Source organism: Fundulus heteroclitus, chromosome 3 (genome assembly GCF_011125445.2).
Source record: "Fundulus heteroclitus isolate FHET01 chromosome 3, MU-UCD_Fhet_4.1, whole genome shotgun sequence".
NCBI lineage: Eukaryota > Metazoa > Chordata > Actinopteri > Cyprinodontiformes > Fundulidae > Fundulus > Fundulus heteroclitus.
In genome coordinates, this window is record NC_046363.1 from 2294710 (window position 1) to 2311643 (window position 16934).

At 42.8% G+C, this 16934-nt stretch overlaps 1 protein-coding gene across 12 annotated transcripts in view; it reads right to left on the reverse strand.

Annotated features, from left to right (window-relative positions):
* Window positions 1-16934, reverse strand: part of cep162 (centrosomal protein 162) — a 35033-nt gene that overhangs the window by 5936 nt on the left and 12163 nt on the right. For 11 of the 12 annotated variants that reach the window (XM_036128741.1, XM_036128728.1, XM_036128740.1 and 8 more), the window contains 19 exons: window positions 16030-16207; window positions 15061-15143; window positions 14916-14986; window positions 12452-12497; window positions 12050-12124; window positions 10293-10490; window positions 9510-9591; window positions 7703-7982; window positions 7348-7549; window positions 7077-7231; window positions 6775-6909; window positions 6159-6290; window positions 4627-4739; window positions 4431-4530; window positions 4244-4352; window positions 3963-4126; window positions 721-825; window positions 378-617; window positions 2-208 (listed from right to left, as the gene is read on the reverse strand). In XM_036128741.1, the coding sequence (XP_035984634.1) occupies window positions 2-208; window positions 378-617; window positions 721-825; window positions 3963-4126; window positions 4244-4352; window positions 4431-4530; window positions 4627-4739; window positions 6159-6290; window positions 6775-6909; window positions 7077-7231; window positions 7348-7549; window positions 7703-7982; window positions 9510-9591; window positions 10293-10490; window positions 12050-12124; window positions 12452-12497; window positions 14916-14986; window positions 15061-15143; window positions 16030-16207 (2675 nt within the window). The remainder of the gene's footprint in view (window position 1; window positions 209-377; window positions 618-720; window positions 826-3962; window positions 4127-4243; window positions 4353-4430; window positions 4531-4626; window positions 4740-6158; window positions 6291-6774; window positions 6910-7076; window positions 7232-7347; window positions 7550-7702; window positions 7983-9509; window positions 9592-10292; window positions 10491-12049; window positions 12125-12451; window positions 12498-14915; window positions 14987-15060; window positions 15144-16029; window positions 16208-16934) is intronic. The other variant, XM_036128712.1, reaches the window with a different exon arrangement.

Sequence of the window (16934 nt, forward strand, 5' to 3'; positions counted from 1 at the left end):
CCTTATTTGCGAGCTGCTGCTGCAGAGCGTCTATCTGGTCCTGGAGACGTTTGTCTTTCTGCTGGTGGCTGTCCTGGACACGCTTCAGCTCTTCCTCCAGGATCTGACATTTAGACATCCAGGACTCTGATCCAGCTGCTGCTGCTTCAGCCGGCTGTCTGTGCTCCTGCTGCTGCTCCAGCTCAGATATCTGTTGCTCATAGCGCAGCTAAACAACACAAAATCACTCAGTGTGATCACAGAATCTTTCTACCCTGCTTTCCTTTCCCTACTTTCTCATGCATGAAAGTCTCTGTTGTGTCTGCTCATTATGGGATGACAAATAGGAATTGAAAGTAAATGGTAAGCGATAGATCCTGGCATCCAGATGTTTTCACCTTGATTCTGTGGAACTGTTGCTCCATGGCCCGCAGGGTCCGCTTGGCCTCTTCATCGTGACTCTCCAGTTCAGACTCCAGACGCTGGATCCGGTGCTCCAGCAGAGCGTTGATCCGGCTGGGGGGGGACGTCCTGGGAGAGGCAGCGTTCTCCTCCCCAGCAGCTGTGGCTGCAGCATAGATCAGAGCTGGCAGAGAATTTGGGTTCCTGCTTCTCAGAATCTGCTCCAGTTCCTTTACCTGGTGGTAACAGGGAGGCTTAGAAGAGCAGCAGAGCCACGAGCTGGTGGACGGTAAACTGAGTTAGCAAATCTGATAGATGTGTTTGATGACATGAAGGAACCTGTCGCTGGAGGTCCTGCATTCTCCTTGTGTCTGCAGATCTGTGTCTGGTCTTCCTCTGCTGCTCGCTGCTCCTTTTGCCCACTTCCTGCTTCAGTTTTTCCACCTGGAACAGAAGCAGGCTGCTAGTTGCTCCGTAGTGTTGTGCTAGACTGTAACTAGAGCTAACTTCTATCTATATATATAACTTCAGCTAACTTCTTCATAAGCTGGGCTGTAGGTAATAGAACAGAACACTTTTAGCCTAAGCAGTAGCAGCTTTCCTAACATGAAGATGTTAGATGTGTAGCTGTGCTCAGAGGTTCCCATCAACTCATCACGGCCATGAGTCTGACCTTCACTTTGTGTTTTTACTAACTCATTTGAAGGCTTTTTGTCATGTTGGAATGATTATACAACAGGAAACTATAAACATTCCCACACTCCAGCGCAGAAGTTTAATTCATTGTGTTTATGTCTCTACTCCACCCAGGGTCATAATTAGAGGATTAAATATTGCCCTGATAAAGGCTGTCTTCACCCGACAAGACCAGGAATGATTAAGTTCTGCTCAATGATCACACTTCACTAGAATGTTGTCTTTAAGTTAAAAAGCTCAGGGTAACATGAACCACTCTAACTATAAGCTTTGCCAAAAAGGAAAGTTTTAACATTAGTCTTAAAAGTAGACAGGGTGTCTGCCTCACGGACCAAAACTGGGAGTTGGTTCCACAGGAGAGGAGCCTGATAGCTAAAGGATCTGCCTCCCATTCTACTTTTAGAGACTCTAGGAACCACCAGCAGACCTGCAGTCTGAGAGCGAAGTGCTCTGTTAGGAACATACGGGGTAATCAGAGCTCTGATATATGATGGAGCTTGATTATTAAGGGCTTTATACGTTAGAAGGAGAATTTTAAATTCTATTCTTGATTTAACAGGAAGCCAATGAAGGGAAGCTAAAACAGGAGAAATATGATCCCTCTTGTTGATTTTCATCAGAACTCTTGCTGCAGCATTTTGGATCAGCTGAAGGCTTTGAACTGCATTTTGTGGACTTCCTGATAGTAAAGAATTACAATAGTCCAGCTTTGAAGTAACAAATGCATGAACTAGTTTTTCAGCATCACTCCTGGACAGAATGTTTCTAATTTTGGCGATATTCCTGAGGTGAAAAAAGGAAACTCTGGAAACCTGTTTAATATGGGATTTAAATGGTAAATGGTAAATGGACTGAACTTATATAGTGCTTTTCCAGTCATGCTGACCACCCAAAGCGCTGTACACTATAGCCACATTCACCCAGTCGCTCTCACTAACGCGCACACATTTATACACCGAGACGCAGCTCGATAGGCAACTTGGGGTTAAGTGCCTTGCCCAAGGGCACATCGACATGTGGCAAGGGGAAGCTGGAATCGAACCCACAACCTTCTGGTTGCCGGACGACTACTCAACCCATCAAGCCACAGTCGCCCACATGACGATTTTTAACTTTATTACCAGAGGCCAAGTTAATGGCATCCTGATTAATTGATTGATTAAGAACTTTATTTTTTGAGGACTCTGGTCCAAAGATTACAACTGCGGTCTTGTCAGAATTTAAGTGCTGGAAATTTAAAGTCATCCAGCTTTTGATGTCATCAAGACATGACTGCAGTCGAAGTAACTGATTGGATTCATCAGGATTTATGGATAAATATAGCTGAGTGTCATCAGCATAACAGTGGAAATTAATCCCATGCTGTCTGATAATTTTGCCTATCGGAAGCATATATATAGTAAAGAGAATTGGTCCAAGGACTGAACCCTGTGGTACTCCACAAGTGACCCTAGAGTTTGAGGAAGATTTATTATTAACATGAACAAACTGGAATCTGTCCGACAGATAAGATTTAAACCAGCCTAATGCTTTCCCCTTAATCCCTACAGTATGCTCAAGTCTTTCTAGGAGAATATTGTGATCAACTGTATCAAATGCAGCACTGAGATCTAACAGTCCATTATTTGAGGCCATGTGAGTATCATTAGTGAGCTTTGCCAGAGCTGTTTTAGTGCTATGATGAGCTCTGAAGCCTGACTAAAATTCTTCAAACAGGTCGGGGCGCGCTCGTGGCGCAGCAGGTAGCGCGACCCATATACGGAGACCTTAGTCCTCGACGCGGTTGACCCGGGTTCGGGTCCGACCCGCGGTCCTTTGCCGCATGTCTCTCCCCCTCTTCCTGTCAGCCTACTTTCATAAAAAGCGAGCCACTAGAGCCGTGAAAAAGCCCAAAAAGGTCATTACTTTGTTCACATACTTAATTAGCAACTACTTTCCCAAGAATTATTCAGTCTGTGCTGTGTTCCTTCTTCACTGTGGGGTTTCACTCATTCACAGAACAGGATCGGTCCAGACTACATTCAACAATCAGGTCTGCAAAGAGGACCATCAGGGCCGACCTTTCCTCCCTCCAGAACATGTACAGGTTGGTAAACACAGGACCCTGCAGGTGACACTGCATATGACCAAAAAGAGGAATCATCTAGGTGGTCATCTATTCAACAGATGTGTCACCGCTCTGCTTAGGTCTGATAAAAGCTAAACTGTGACTCTCAGGTAAAAAGAAACAAGTCAGGATTTTCAGGAACAACTTTGGAACCACCAGGTCTGAAGCCTGCTGTGAACGGGAACTAGCTTGAACACCACTCTCTCTGTCCACGGTGACCGGCAGATTACCACAACATAGACTGAAAGGGCACAGCGCCACAAACAGGCACTCAGTATCATCTCATTAAAACACAACAAAAGGTCTTGTAATAGTTAAAGCAGGCTAACGTTTAGCTTCTGGAATGTCCTCCCTACCTCAACCTGACAGAAACATTTTTAAATGTAAATTTTAAATTTTAAAAGTTTAAATGTGCTCTTCCATTCCTGAGAGGTCAGATATCCAGCCGGAGAACAGCAGGAACCTGGTAATGGCTACAGAAAAAGACAGCATGGATGAGGAAATGAATACGCATCCAGAATGTGATATTTTAATATTACACCCAACCAGAAAGGGGCAACTCTAGTTCTCCAAAATAAATGAGCGTATTAGTGATAATATTAATGCGTATTAGTGTATGCATACCTGACCTCAATTGAAACTACAGATTTATCCAACCATATTCACAAGAGAAAGGTCCCTCTCAGTCCTGGCTTTAAACCGTGTTGCATTCATTGTATCCAACTAAAAGTCTGAATTATTTAACCCTTTGTTTTTCAGCCATACAGAGAATGCCAACCTGTTCTTTGAGCTGGAGTATCTCAGCTGTTGCTGCCTTCAGCCTGCCAGCATCTCTGTCCAGCAGCTCCTGGTTCTCAGAAAACCACTGCAGCTTCTTCTTCAGAGCGGCCACCTCCTCCTGGTGCTGGTCCTCCAGGACTCGCAGCTCAAATGTCTTTTCTCCTGATTCAAAGCACACCGTGTTCAGCTCCAGGAGTCACAGTAACAGTAGAGGAAAGCCTAAGCCTGGGTCCATGTTAGAGCATGTGTGACGCTCAGCTGCCTTCAATGAGCGCTAACCTGAGCTGGAGATGGCTCGCTCGGCTTTGATTAGGTTCAGCTCAGCCTCCAGGGACTGCTTTTCCTGCTGCAGTGCGTGGTTCTCCTCGGACAGCTTGGCTTGGTTCCTCTGCACACACAGACAGACTGTGATGGAGCTGGCTGAGCTGCCTCCACTACAGAAACACTTAGCCACAGTGTTACAAACCTGAAGGATGCTGATTTGAGCCAGCAGGTCAGAGATGCGTTTAGTGTGATCCATGGAGCACACGCTGCTCACAGGCCTGGAGGTTTTCCTCAGCTGCTCCCTGGTGAAGATGAAGGTCAGCACCGTTTTAGAGACAACGATCATATGACAGGGATAAAGAGAACAAAGCGCCCTCAGCTCTGATGAATGACCACACCTTGTTAGAGCCAGCTCGCTCAGCAGCCTCTGGTTCTCATTAAACATGGCTTCCTCGTTGGCTTTACTCTTGGCCTGCTGAGCCTTCATCTGTGAATACAGCTTTTCGTTCTCCTGGAAAACACGGTCAGTTTTACTGCAGAGAAGGAAGCTCCCAGCAATGCAGGAACAACGCATTTAGGAGAACTGGCCCTGCTTCACAGGTAAACAGCGCCTGACGTCCCCCTGAATGAACAACTCCCTGCATCAGCTTCATTAAATAAAGGCTTCCCACTGATCTGCTCTTTTACAATTTCAGACATTTTCACACTGTTTTCTTAGTGTTTCTATCAGTTGTATATTAGCAATAAAGCTTTCACCCAGCTGGGTTTTACAACCCCCCCCCCCACAGATCATAAAACAAGCTGTCTTCTAATTCGCCAGTGTGGAACTGACAAACTTGGTTATATTAAAATCTATTTATTATTTATTGTTCTCAGAATAACCTGAGTGCATCAACCTAGATGGTATACAGATCACTACAGGTCTGAATCAATGACACGTTTATTTTAGAACATGTCCATTTTCTGTACGTCATTAAACAGAACCCAGTTTAAAAAACTTCTTCCAATTTAAAAGCCACAACTAAAAGGATCTGGAATCCAGTACAGGCACGAGTGTGTTTATCTGTTGATTGATTGATTGATTAATATATATAGTGCTTAGAAACGACTAACTAAGGTGACCGAGCACTTTACAGTAAAAGTTACATCACAAAAGAACAACAACAAAATGAAGAAAATGCCATTCCACTACATGGTATTAAAAGCCTGTCTAAAAAGATAAATCTCAAGCTTAGACTTAAAGATTCTCTGGTCAGATTTTACATGAAGGTCTAAAGGGAGGTTGTTCCAAAGTCAGGGGTGCTTCCACTGAAAAGGCCCGGTCACCCCGCTGCTTTAAGCTGCTTCCTGGAACATCTATGAAAAGGAAACTTAATGATTCTCCCATGTACAGGAAGAGTTAAAAGTTCAGATAATTTGTAACTCAAGCAAATGAGTTAAACTCCCGTTTTGGTAAAGAAAACTTGTCACCTGAATGTAGATGAAAGCTTTTTTGTTCTCTGGTGACGAGTTTTTACAGAAATTAAGGTTTTTATATTTTAAAATTATGAATTACCAAGTTAGACTTCTCCAGACACTGTGCTAAAATGATTATTTCTGCATATTTTGTGCCTTTATTAGCTTATCAGCCATTTCTACAGTTTGTGCCACCTTTGTTTGTTCTGCCAGTGTAAAAGCTTCAGAATGTAGGATGTATGGAGGTTAGTCCTCAGGGACCTGCAGTGCTTTTAATGCTTGGCTGTGTATGACAAAGGCAGAGAGCCAGCAAACTTTTGGATGTGTAAGCTCTGAACAGTTACTATGAATGGCAGCTGGGACTTGTTGAATAAATGTTTAAAGCCCATCCAGAGGAACAAATAAAAGCAGAATCAGGCCCAGGTAAAGAACAGGCATTATGAATGGCAGACATTTTGAGAAGAAACGGACAAACCTGCTGGTAACCTTTGATGAGTATCTCCTGCTCTTTGATGTCTTGAGCCATCTGTTGATAGTTCTCCTCCATGCTGGGATCTGCAGCCTCCACCCGTCTCCTCTTCTGACTGGCTTCCTCTGCACTGTGAAGCTGAGGGGTGAACAAAGTCAACTTTGTGTACGAATACATGGGAAGAAATGTGCATCTAACTAAAAGAATATTAAATGCTATAGGCTTAGGCTGCTGGAGGACATCAGGGTCTATTTCTCTCACTCTGCTGAGTTCTCCTACTGTTCTCCAATTTGCATTGCTTGTTGTTATTTCAACTTTTAGTTCTGTTTTTTGTTCTCTTAATAGTAGGTTCTACAGGAGGTTCTCCTCCCTGTTAAAGGGAAGTTTTCCTCTCCACTGTCACTTCATGCATGCTCAGTATAAGGGATTGCTGCAAAGCCATCAACAATGCAGACGACTGTCCCCTGTGGCTCTACCCTCTGATAGATTGGAAACTTTTTGACCAATCTGTATGATCTTAATGAATTTGACTTTGTAAAGTGCTTTGAAATGACATGTGTTGTGAATTAGTGCTATATAAATAAAATTTAATTGAATTGAATAGACGTCTCATGTTTTGTACCTTGCTCTGCAGCAGGTAGTTTTGCTGTCTCAGTGAATTGACCTCCTCTGCTTCATCCTTCATCATCTGCAGTTCTTTTTCCTTCTGAGCAAGCTGGACTCTTAACGCCTCCATCACAGAATTTTCCTCGATTGTCTGAAAGACACAACAACCAGCTTATAGAAGCTCTTCAGGTCTGCAGCAGATCCTGGCAGATAGATTCTGGGACACCCTGTGAATACATCTGGATTATGTACACAGCATACCTTAATAACAAAGCTGCATTATTTTCTAATTAGTTTGTGTTGAAGTTGTGTGCCCACCTGAGGAGGCGGGGCTGTAAATGGGCTGTCCTGAGGACCTTTGACCTCCTGCATGGCACTGTGGTGGCTGCTGGTGTCTATCTGCTGTTGGAGGACAGCCACCAGGGACTGAACAGATGCCACCAGCTCACTGCTCGCCCTCAGACCTGCCTCTGCTGACCAAACAACACAAATTCACCACGCGCACACACAGCAAACGCTACTACACTTTCTACTCTCAGATCTGATCATTGTGATGTGCGCATATTTAGAGATTACAGACAACAGTGACCTGCATCATCACATTGCTCTTGTTTTTTTGTGGCTATGGGTTTGGAGGAGGGGCCTCTGGTTGTGTCAGCAGCTTTGCTTGTCTTCGGTGACCTAAAACTCCCGGCTGCCTTCCCCTCCCTGGCCTTGCCTCTGGAGGGAGCCAGAGTCGTCTTCCTTTCAGAAAACATGGAAGAATGAGAAACCGAGGAGACCCTGGACATCTGTGGGAAGAGTGTGCAGAAACAAATGACATTTTAAAGGTGTGTGTGTGTGTGTGTGTGTGTCTGTGTGTGTGTGTGTGAGAGAGAGAGAACAAACTCTGTGGGCTGCTTCTGAGGTATTAGCATCATGCAAAGTGTGAGATTCTTCCTCACCGGCTGTTTCTTTGCCTTGCTGCCCAGAGATGACGTTTGTGAAGAACATTTATTCTGTTCTTGCATCAGTCTTTCTGCTTCCTTCCTGATACTGGATGTCAGGTCATGGGAGGGAGGTTCTGAGGATCTGGACTTGTGACTAGTTGGCCTTATTGTTGCTTTTAATCCAGCAGCAACAGCAGTCTTTCCAGGCTGCTCCAGTTCCAACTGTGATGGAGTCCCAACTGTGAAGGTCTGGGACAGGTACCGGGATTTCTGTTCATGATGGAGCTCTGCATCACTGAAATCACGTGTTCAATTACTCACAGATCTTAGAAAAGAAACAAACACCACTGCTAATGAAATGAAACAAAGGACTGTAAATAAGATCTTCACTGGCTGGTTCCCAAAGATGTATTTAAAATGTTCCACCTGGTCATTAATGTAATGAATAATATGTTGCGTACCCCGCCTCTCGCCCAATGACAGCTGGAGATTGGCACGAGCCAACCACCCACACAGATAACCGGGTTAGATAATGGAAGGATGGATACTTCTTTATTACTACTGCCTGATCTTTCACTAGCTACACCTCAGATGCTCAATGAAGTTCAATAACATCTGTTTGCCACTAACTGATGGGAAGGATGGGAAGGATGTAACCACATACGCTTTAGACTACAGCTCTAAATCTATGCTCATAACTAGTTCTATTTCCTCCCCACTGACCACCAAAGGACGGTTCTGAGAGCAGTGACTGCTCCCTTTGCACATCAGCCCAGATGGCCACTCACAGCCTTTATATCCTGACGTATAGTGTAGTACTCAAGACAGGTTTCGGTCTCGTCTCATGACCTTGCCTGAAGGCTGAATTCTCCTTGTATTTTCTAAAATAACTGCCTTAATCTATTCACTACGGAGGATTCAACTCATTGTCCCTGATGGGATTCCCTTACGGGGCGGTCAGAGCACCGGACCAGGATGGGCTGGCAGCTAGGTTGAGTTGTCCTCTTTCCAAACAGCATCTCTCCTGTTGGAATGTAGACGTCTGGCAGGCCTGCAGTGCAGGACGCTGCCCCCCCCCACCCCCACCCCCCCACCGGGTGGTGCGTGGGCCTTCTCTGTCTCTGCTTCCTGGCCGGTTATAAGAAGGGTCCCGGTGGAAACGCTACGTGCTGCTGCATTATGGGCTTTCCCGAGCACGTTCATCAGATTTCACAATGCAGGATCCTCTGACTCTTCTCTGTGAGGTATGTGCTCACCATTCCTTGTGACATAGTTGTATTGGTCATTCAGTGCTTTCAGCACTGCCCTCTATGAAATGGAGCAAATGTTAGGTCCTTACCTACAGTTCAATGAATGCTGAGTGACCGTCAGAGATGATCTGAATTCACGCATTAAAATTCTGTAGCAACAGAGCCTTGATGTCAGGATATCTGGGTTCTGAGGGGTCATCCGGTGTGTCAGTTATGTTGGTATAATTACTTCAATCAAGAATATTTTATTTGTCACCACCATTTGTCAGTTTTTTGTAATGTGAACCAGAGTAGCCAAACAAGCATGCAATAAACAAGGGTTACTTTTTTTTTTGTCTTCAGGAAAATCCCAGATAAAGATAATGAGGTAGTAGCGTGCATATTTAACAATGCTGATTGAGGCTTCCTTTACAGAAATGTGCATTTAGATATTTGATCCATGAGAACATCATTCAGTGCTTTCAGCATCGCCCTCTGGTGGTTACCCAGGATTCATAGAACAAGTGTTATATGTGTAACCTTCGTTCTTAATGCTGGGAGGTAGGCTTGGGCAATGATACCCTGGATCTAACCTGACAGGCTGCAGTGTAAAGCCTCTGATGTGCTTGTTTTCTGGTCGGATGGGCCTCATCAGCTCTTCTGCAGTGGGCAAGTCTAAGGACAAGTAAAACAAAAGACAAAGTAACCAGCCTTGGCATTTATGAGCAACTCCTTAAGGTGTCACTGTGTAACGCATGCAGAATATCTTTAAACGATTAAAAGAATCTGGAACAGTCTCAGCGCACAAAGTCAATAACTGAAGGTGGACACCAATGATTTCCAGAAAAAGCACAGCACCCTTAGATGTCATCAATTAATAGCTTACACACACAACAGTGCATTTAGGGAAGCCTGTGCTAAGCACTACCATACACACTCCCAAACCTTACAGTGCTACACGTTAGCTACAATAGTCCAGAGGTTCTGCTAATCCATCCTGACTAATGCATCTGGAACAGATCACCACACAGATGCTGCTTTATTGCCACAGTTATCCATCTTTTACATAGCTGCTAATTAGGAGTACATAAAAAAAGGGATCTGTGGTTTAAAAATCCAGTCAGTAAAGCATTTATTCTTACTCATTAATAACCTGTTTTTTGCTGTTAACTCACTAAAGTAAACCACCATTTGCTTTTAATTTGACTTCCAACAGTTCAGCCTAGAAGTGCCGGGCAGGAATACTTTAAGCAGAGTCCTTTCAGTTGACCATCCTAGTCCCTGAGCCACTGATGTGAAAAGTGTTGCTTTATTAATCTCTGATTAAATACAGCTGATAGAGGTGGAAGCCATGCTTCAGTAGAGCGCTGTCTGACCTGACTCAGTGGTAGAAGCAGGCTGCAGAGACTGCTGAGGATGCTGAGGAGGGGGTGGAGAAACTGGCCTGTTGCTCCTCTTTCTGTCTTCCAGAGAGAAATGACAGAGATCATCTGAATCCTCCACAGAGTGAATCTGTCTGTATGCTTCCTGAAGAGCCTCCACCTCTGACCCTCCACTCTGTGCGTACAGCTGGCCTGCACACAAAACACGTTCAGATGGGCTCCACACCTGTCCTGTGACACCAACACATGACTCACAACCACAGAATCACCGCTTCACTGAGCTGTTAAAAAGGAAAAAAAGTTCCACAATGACATGAGTATAAAGTTCTAAAAAACATGCTGGTGAAGATTCTCAGTCATCCAGGTCATGGTCAATCCAATGCTTTGTTTTTTACTTTTTTTGGATTCTAAAAAACATGTTGCTGTGTCCCATATAAATGTTAATACCTACATCCTGTAAGTTACATTGTCTTTTACAGGAATAATACAAATTTCAGTAATAGTTGTATATAAGGGGAATATTTCACATTTCTTTAATGTAAGTTTCAACCCAGAAATGCATAAGAATTTAGACATATCCATCAAGCCATTATTGCCTGGTGACTTGTCACAGTTTTTGATTCCTCATCCTCTTTTAAAGTGTTTGCTTCTTTTAATGAGTTTAATATATCTGTGCTATCTGTACAGCTGTCACTTTTGTAAAGATTTCTATAAATATTTGACACATATTTTGAAATTACTGAGTAATCTTGTAACTGGCAGCACCATTTGAATTTGATAAACATTGTAGAACACAACAAATACAATCAAACTTTATATTTTCAGCCAGTAGGGCTGGACGATATGGTCAAACCTGCCATCACGATATATTTCAGAATTGCTGTCGATATAATTACGATTATTAATATGAACAAAATAAAAGCTTCAGAAAGATGGCAAAAAATGCCCACAACAGATGCCCGTACAAACTGATAACAAATATGTCGCCATGTTTATAAAACTCCTCCATTATAACATTTTAGAAATATTTACCTTAAAAAATAAAACACATAAAATTACATAAAACCCAGAATGTCAGTCAGTGACAAATCAGACTATAATGTATATTGAAATATTGGACATGTCATACCACCGTCATTGAAAAAAGTTATATTGAGATATACATTGATATTGAATTATTGTCCAACCCTATCAGCCGGTCTCTTTAATGAGTCGCTGATGTCACTGAAGAAGTTGTTGGTTTACCATAATTCACCACAAATATCCCTCCAGGTGTCTCTGTGACTGCCTGACAGCGCCACTGGCATGATTATTTGGACACGTGCTGCTTTCCTGGTATTTTTACTAATTTGCAAATGTTTGTGTTTGTTGACGGTCATGATTCATGGGAACCTCTGCATTATTTTCCGCACATCTGGAGTTGTCAGGGCAACGTGTGCGGTGACACATCTACGCACGGTTCCATAAATCTGAATTATTTTGCGCCAAGTTTCGACATGTCTGGCCACCGCCAACAGTATTCATACTGTAGCTGCGCGGTCTCTTCTGCTGGTTGTGGCCACAGTCAGTGGGTGCAACCTCAGCTGCTAGCCAGCTATGAGACAAAACATTTAGATTCCCTTATAGTAGAAGTGCTGATTCTGGCTGAAGCCTTCAAATGTTTGACAGTTTTTGTTTCATTGCTTTTATTAATAGTTATCCTTTTCAAATATTAAGTTTTTTCGATAGAGGACATGCTTGAGTTGCATTACCTCTGTCCAGTGAGCTGACTGTGTCCTTCCCTCTGTGCTTCACACCAGTGTCATCCAAAGAGTCATAGAGAGAAACTGAGGGAAAATATTATAAATAAACACAAACACATGTTTGGAGGCATTAGTGGGTCAAAATGATTTAAAACCCTCTGGAACAGTTCTATGAAATACAACAATTTCTATTAAGTTTATTGAATTGAGCTATTTGCCCTGGTTCCAAAGATTGAACACAAATATGTAGAAAATGATTTCTCTAGAGGACGCAGTCAGCCCTAGTGTACATGGACGAGGTGATTATGAGTCGTAGTATTTCCCAAGATTTTGCTCCTGGAAATGGACCAGCCATTGGGCGTCTCAGAGACGCGCCTAAACATGACTGCAGTGTAATGTTAATTCTCTTACCTCTCGCAAGAATTGGGGCCATTTTAGAGTTCTGTGGAAGAGAAACCTGGGAATCAGGGAACCAAACAAAAATATGGTCACTTGTCATTTCTGAACAAAGGCAAAAGTATTAAATCAAAACACCCTAACACAGCTGCATTTATGACCATATGAGGCGCTTTTCTGAGATAACTCACAGGACCTGTTGTTGGTCTGTTGTCCGCAGTAACTCCACGGTTTGCAAAGGTTTTAAAAATTGTAGCCTATTGCTGGACAATAAAACAATGACTCGATTTTTTTTACAAGGAAAAGAAAATGACAATAATAAAGGTAGTCTTTAAATTTTAATAGGACAGACATTACATCCGGCCTACCTGGCAGAATGTGAGGCCCCGTTTTTTAAGCATTCTTATGAGACTAAGAAGAGCCCAGTTAAAGTGAAACAGTCTGACCTGACTCATTGGGTTCAAATACTTGATTTGTTGTTTGCTTGCACTGAAATAAACTTGCTGTCCTGAACAGTGCTCCAAATGTGTTTGTACAGCAACATGGTAACTGAGCAAGTGTATTCTATTATTTGTTTACTTGTAATCCATAAAGTCCCATACTGCTCAATGGTGCTGTGTGTTTATTTTCTGTAAATTAAAAAAAAGAAATGATGTCAGTTACTGAAGTTCATTTCTAATTTCTAATTTCAGACGCTCCTGCCCTAAACATGCTAAACCATATTGAGATCGCTATGGATACCGTTAAACTGTCCACATCCCCTGGCGCTATTCCCGTTTATGTTTTCATGTGCCTGGCCTGCATGAAGACAATGAACCTTTACTTCTGGAGTTTTTCCATTACAATCCAAGAATTTTGCTGTGTTGGCTGTTGCAGGCCCTTTTCTCTCTGTGTCATGTGATCTGCTCTGCACGCTGAAACATTAGTCCTAAAACTTTACGATGATCAAAGGGAGAATGCTGCTTGTCAAGACTTGATGCAATCAACTGGTTTCCTTATATAGGACATTTTTGACCAATCTGTATAATCTGACCCAATCTGTATAATATGATTGAACTTGATTTTGTAAAGTGCCTTGAGATGACATGTTTCATGATTTGGCGCTATATAAATAAAATTGAATTGAATTGAATTGAACAGTGATTAAATGTCACTGGAACTAAAAATTACTTTATAAAATTAAAAATTTTAATACATTGCCTGATTCCACACTACATAAAACAAACTGTACCAAAAAGACAGCTATCAGAGGCACACAAAGTGCACGAGGTGAATGAGTGATTGCAGCTGTGTGTGAATCAAAGTCAGGGAATTATTTTAGTGCAAAAGACTATATTAAAAACTAAATTTATGTGACAAGGCAGCAGCGGTGATGTGCCTGTGAGACAGCGCTGAGGGAAGTGGGAACTCTCGTGGCAGCTCTCACTGTTGCCTCAATACAGTGATTCCAGAGCGACTGGTGCTTTTGGGTAAAGTCAAAACAAAAAAGTTGCTAAAGGTCGTTGTTGCTAGTCGCTTTTTGAAAGAAAATTGTCGTAGGTGTCTGCAAAGCCTCTAAATATATCAACAAAGATGCTAAACTGGCAACACTGAACTGTTGTCTCTAGATTTCCTTCCCCCGTGAGAACAACGCGGCACAGTAGCCGCTAACCAGCTTAGCAGCCAGACAGGAAGGAGCAGGCGGTGTTGGTTTTTCAAAATACAGTACATTTTAACGTTTCATGATATTTCAATTGATTTCAAACTCAGATTATGGTTAGCATAAGTGCACAAATATAGGCTATACATAATATAGGGTAAATATATTTCATATACTTTCCATTGTTTTAATATACATTAAAAAAATATAATTAAAAAAAAATTAATTCTGAAGGTCTGGAGGCTTTTATTTTGCCATGGTGGTGTGCCATGATCAATTACATGTATCAGAAGCCCTGTGCTCTCAATAACAGCATTGTAAGAGGGGGACAAGGGACAGGGGAGGGATGGAGGCCTCCACCGCTGCTTAGCAACGAGCGGTTTCTCTTCACATTGCGAGCATGACTCAGCTCTCAGGGAACAATAAGCGGCCATCATAGCACTAGCCTGATGGTCCTCTTTTGCATGTAAGCAACCTTTTTCATTGACACCGTTAAACTTGTTGATCCACCATGCAAAGGTTCTGCTGATAAGGCTGAGTTAACTGAAACGCCCCAGACTGAAGAAGTCTCTTGAAGAAGAGACAATGTTTCAAAAACAAGAACCCTTCTAGAGAACCTACTCAGTTAAAAAAAAAAAATTAAGAAAAAAACAACGTGTTTCAGTTCAGTGCTTTAACAGGGAATAAAGAGAAAATATTATCTCGCTAACATTTCATATTGAAAAGTCTAAAGAGGGGATAAATAGTTACAATGCTGGATCTCGGACAGAAACAGATCGCGTTTCTGTCTGAGTTCACGTAGACAAGGAGATAAAAGAGTTAGACAGTGAATGTCCTAACCTCCCCCGGTGGCTCTTCTATATTGTCCACATCTTCAAAATCTTCACTGTAGTGTGGGGAGCCAGCATGGGCTGCAAGACAAGAGATCTGATGAAGACACACAGAGCAGCTCAAGCAGGGTTGCTCCTCAGTATGCTGCTCCTACCTGGAGACTCTCCATCAGCCTCTCCAGCTCCAGCCTCCCTCTGCTCTTCGTTCCTCTGCTCCACTCCTGGATCACCCTTTTTCCTAGAAGGAAACTCTTTTCCTCATTCCAGAACGTCTCAATCCTGAGCTTTAACTTGAAACCATTGTCACACGGGTGGGTTTGTGACATAAAATATTGCTGCTCTGGCTGGGTTTACTCATGTATCAAATAAGTGTCGCTACATAACACTGAAAAAGCATTATCAAACCAATCTGTGATGCACAGTCTGCCGGTGCAGTGGAACATGCTTTCCACAAGGCTAAACTACACAGCTCAATAAAATAAAGGGATCACTTAAACAACACAATGTAACTTGAAGTCGATCACACTTCTGTGAAATCAAACTGTCCACATTAGAAGCAACACTGATTGACCATCAGTTTCACCTGCTGTTGTGTAAATGGAACAGACAACAGGCGGAAACTAGCAAGACCCCATAAAGGAGTGGTTCTGCAGGTGGAGACCACAGACCACTTCCTCTGCTCTCTGGCTGATGCTTTGGTCACTTTTGAATGCTGGCGGTAATTTCACTCTAGTGGCAGCATGAGACGGAGTCTACAACCCACACAAGTGGCTCAGGTAGTGCAGCTCATCCAGGATGGCACATCAATGAGAGCTGTGGCAAGAAGGATTGCTTTGCCTGTTAGCGTAGTGTCCAGAGCATAGAGGTGCTACCAGGAGACAGGCAAGTATCAGGAGACATGGAGGAGGCTGTACGAGGGCAACAACCCTCCTACGGTTATTTTAGTGTTCCCTTTATTTTTTTGAGCTGTGTAGTTTAACAAAAGTAGAAGACTCAAATTTGCCTTTTCATAAAATAAGTTCATTCTTACAACGTAGGCTCTCTGGGCAATGTGTCCATATCCAACTAATGGCCCTAATAAGACTTCCAACCCCCAAAAGAAGCTTTCTCAGCTGCTTACAAACCTGAGATCAGTGGCAAAGGTAGAAGGGCTTGAATCCAACTCTCTGTTCAGCTTGGAATAATCTACAGTTGATGAAGCTCCTGCCTCTATCTGTGCAAAGAACCTGGCTTTCTCCTTTTCCTCCTCCAGAGTGTCCTGGCCCAAACTGCTCAGGTTCCCAGCTGGAGCCAGCACTGGTTCTGCACAACACAAAAAATATTCTATTTATGAGGACGTACAGAGTGGGGATAATAGAGCAATGCTAATGCTATTCAATGTGCTACAGAGTTATGTCCTGCTTACACAAGGAGGAGGGGGGGGGGGGGGGGGTGCTTTTTAGACAGTTTTTTTTCTGATCATAAAACAAAACCCAGCAAGGAGTCATATGCATTGATTATTACGTTCATTGATGTATTTTCCTATAATTCTTTTTAAAATCTTGCCTTTTATGCAACTGGTCTGTGTGAAACTATTCTTTTTACAAAAGAAGCATGCTGAGGCTGAACAAAACTCAGAACCTGTTAGTATTCTTGAGCTAGAACAGAAGACCCAGGACTAGTACTGACTTTGCAGAGCAGTCATTCCAACCTTTCTGTATGGCTTCATCAGTCTCCTGATTGGCCAGGCATTTTGACCCCCTGTGTTTACAAAAATGTTTTAGTTCATGTTAATTTCCCACCAAAGCTCTTCATCTGGGTCTCCTATCTAATAGGTCCTTGCAGCACCTTGATTCTTGTTCAGCCTATGTGCTTTTCATCTGACCTCAGAGCATTGCATTGATGGTTTCAGACCTTAAGATGAACTCGCTGGGAAGACACGGGTCAAAAGTGGATTGTTGGGTTTTTTTCCACTTGAGAATTCTTTTCTCAAACTAGAATACTAACCTTTAAATACCCTTACAGCTCTTCTCCGACAAATACTGAGCCT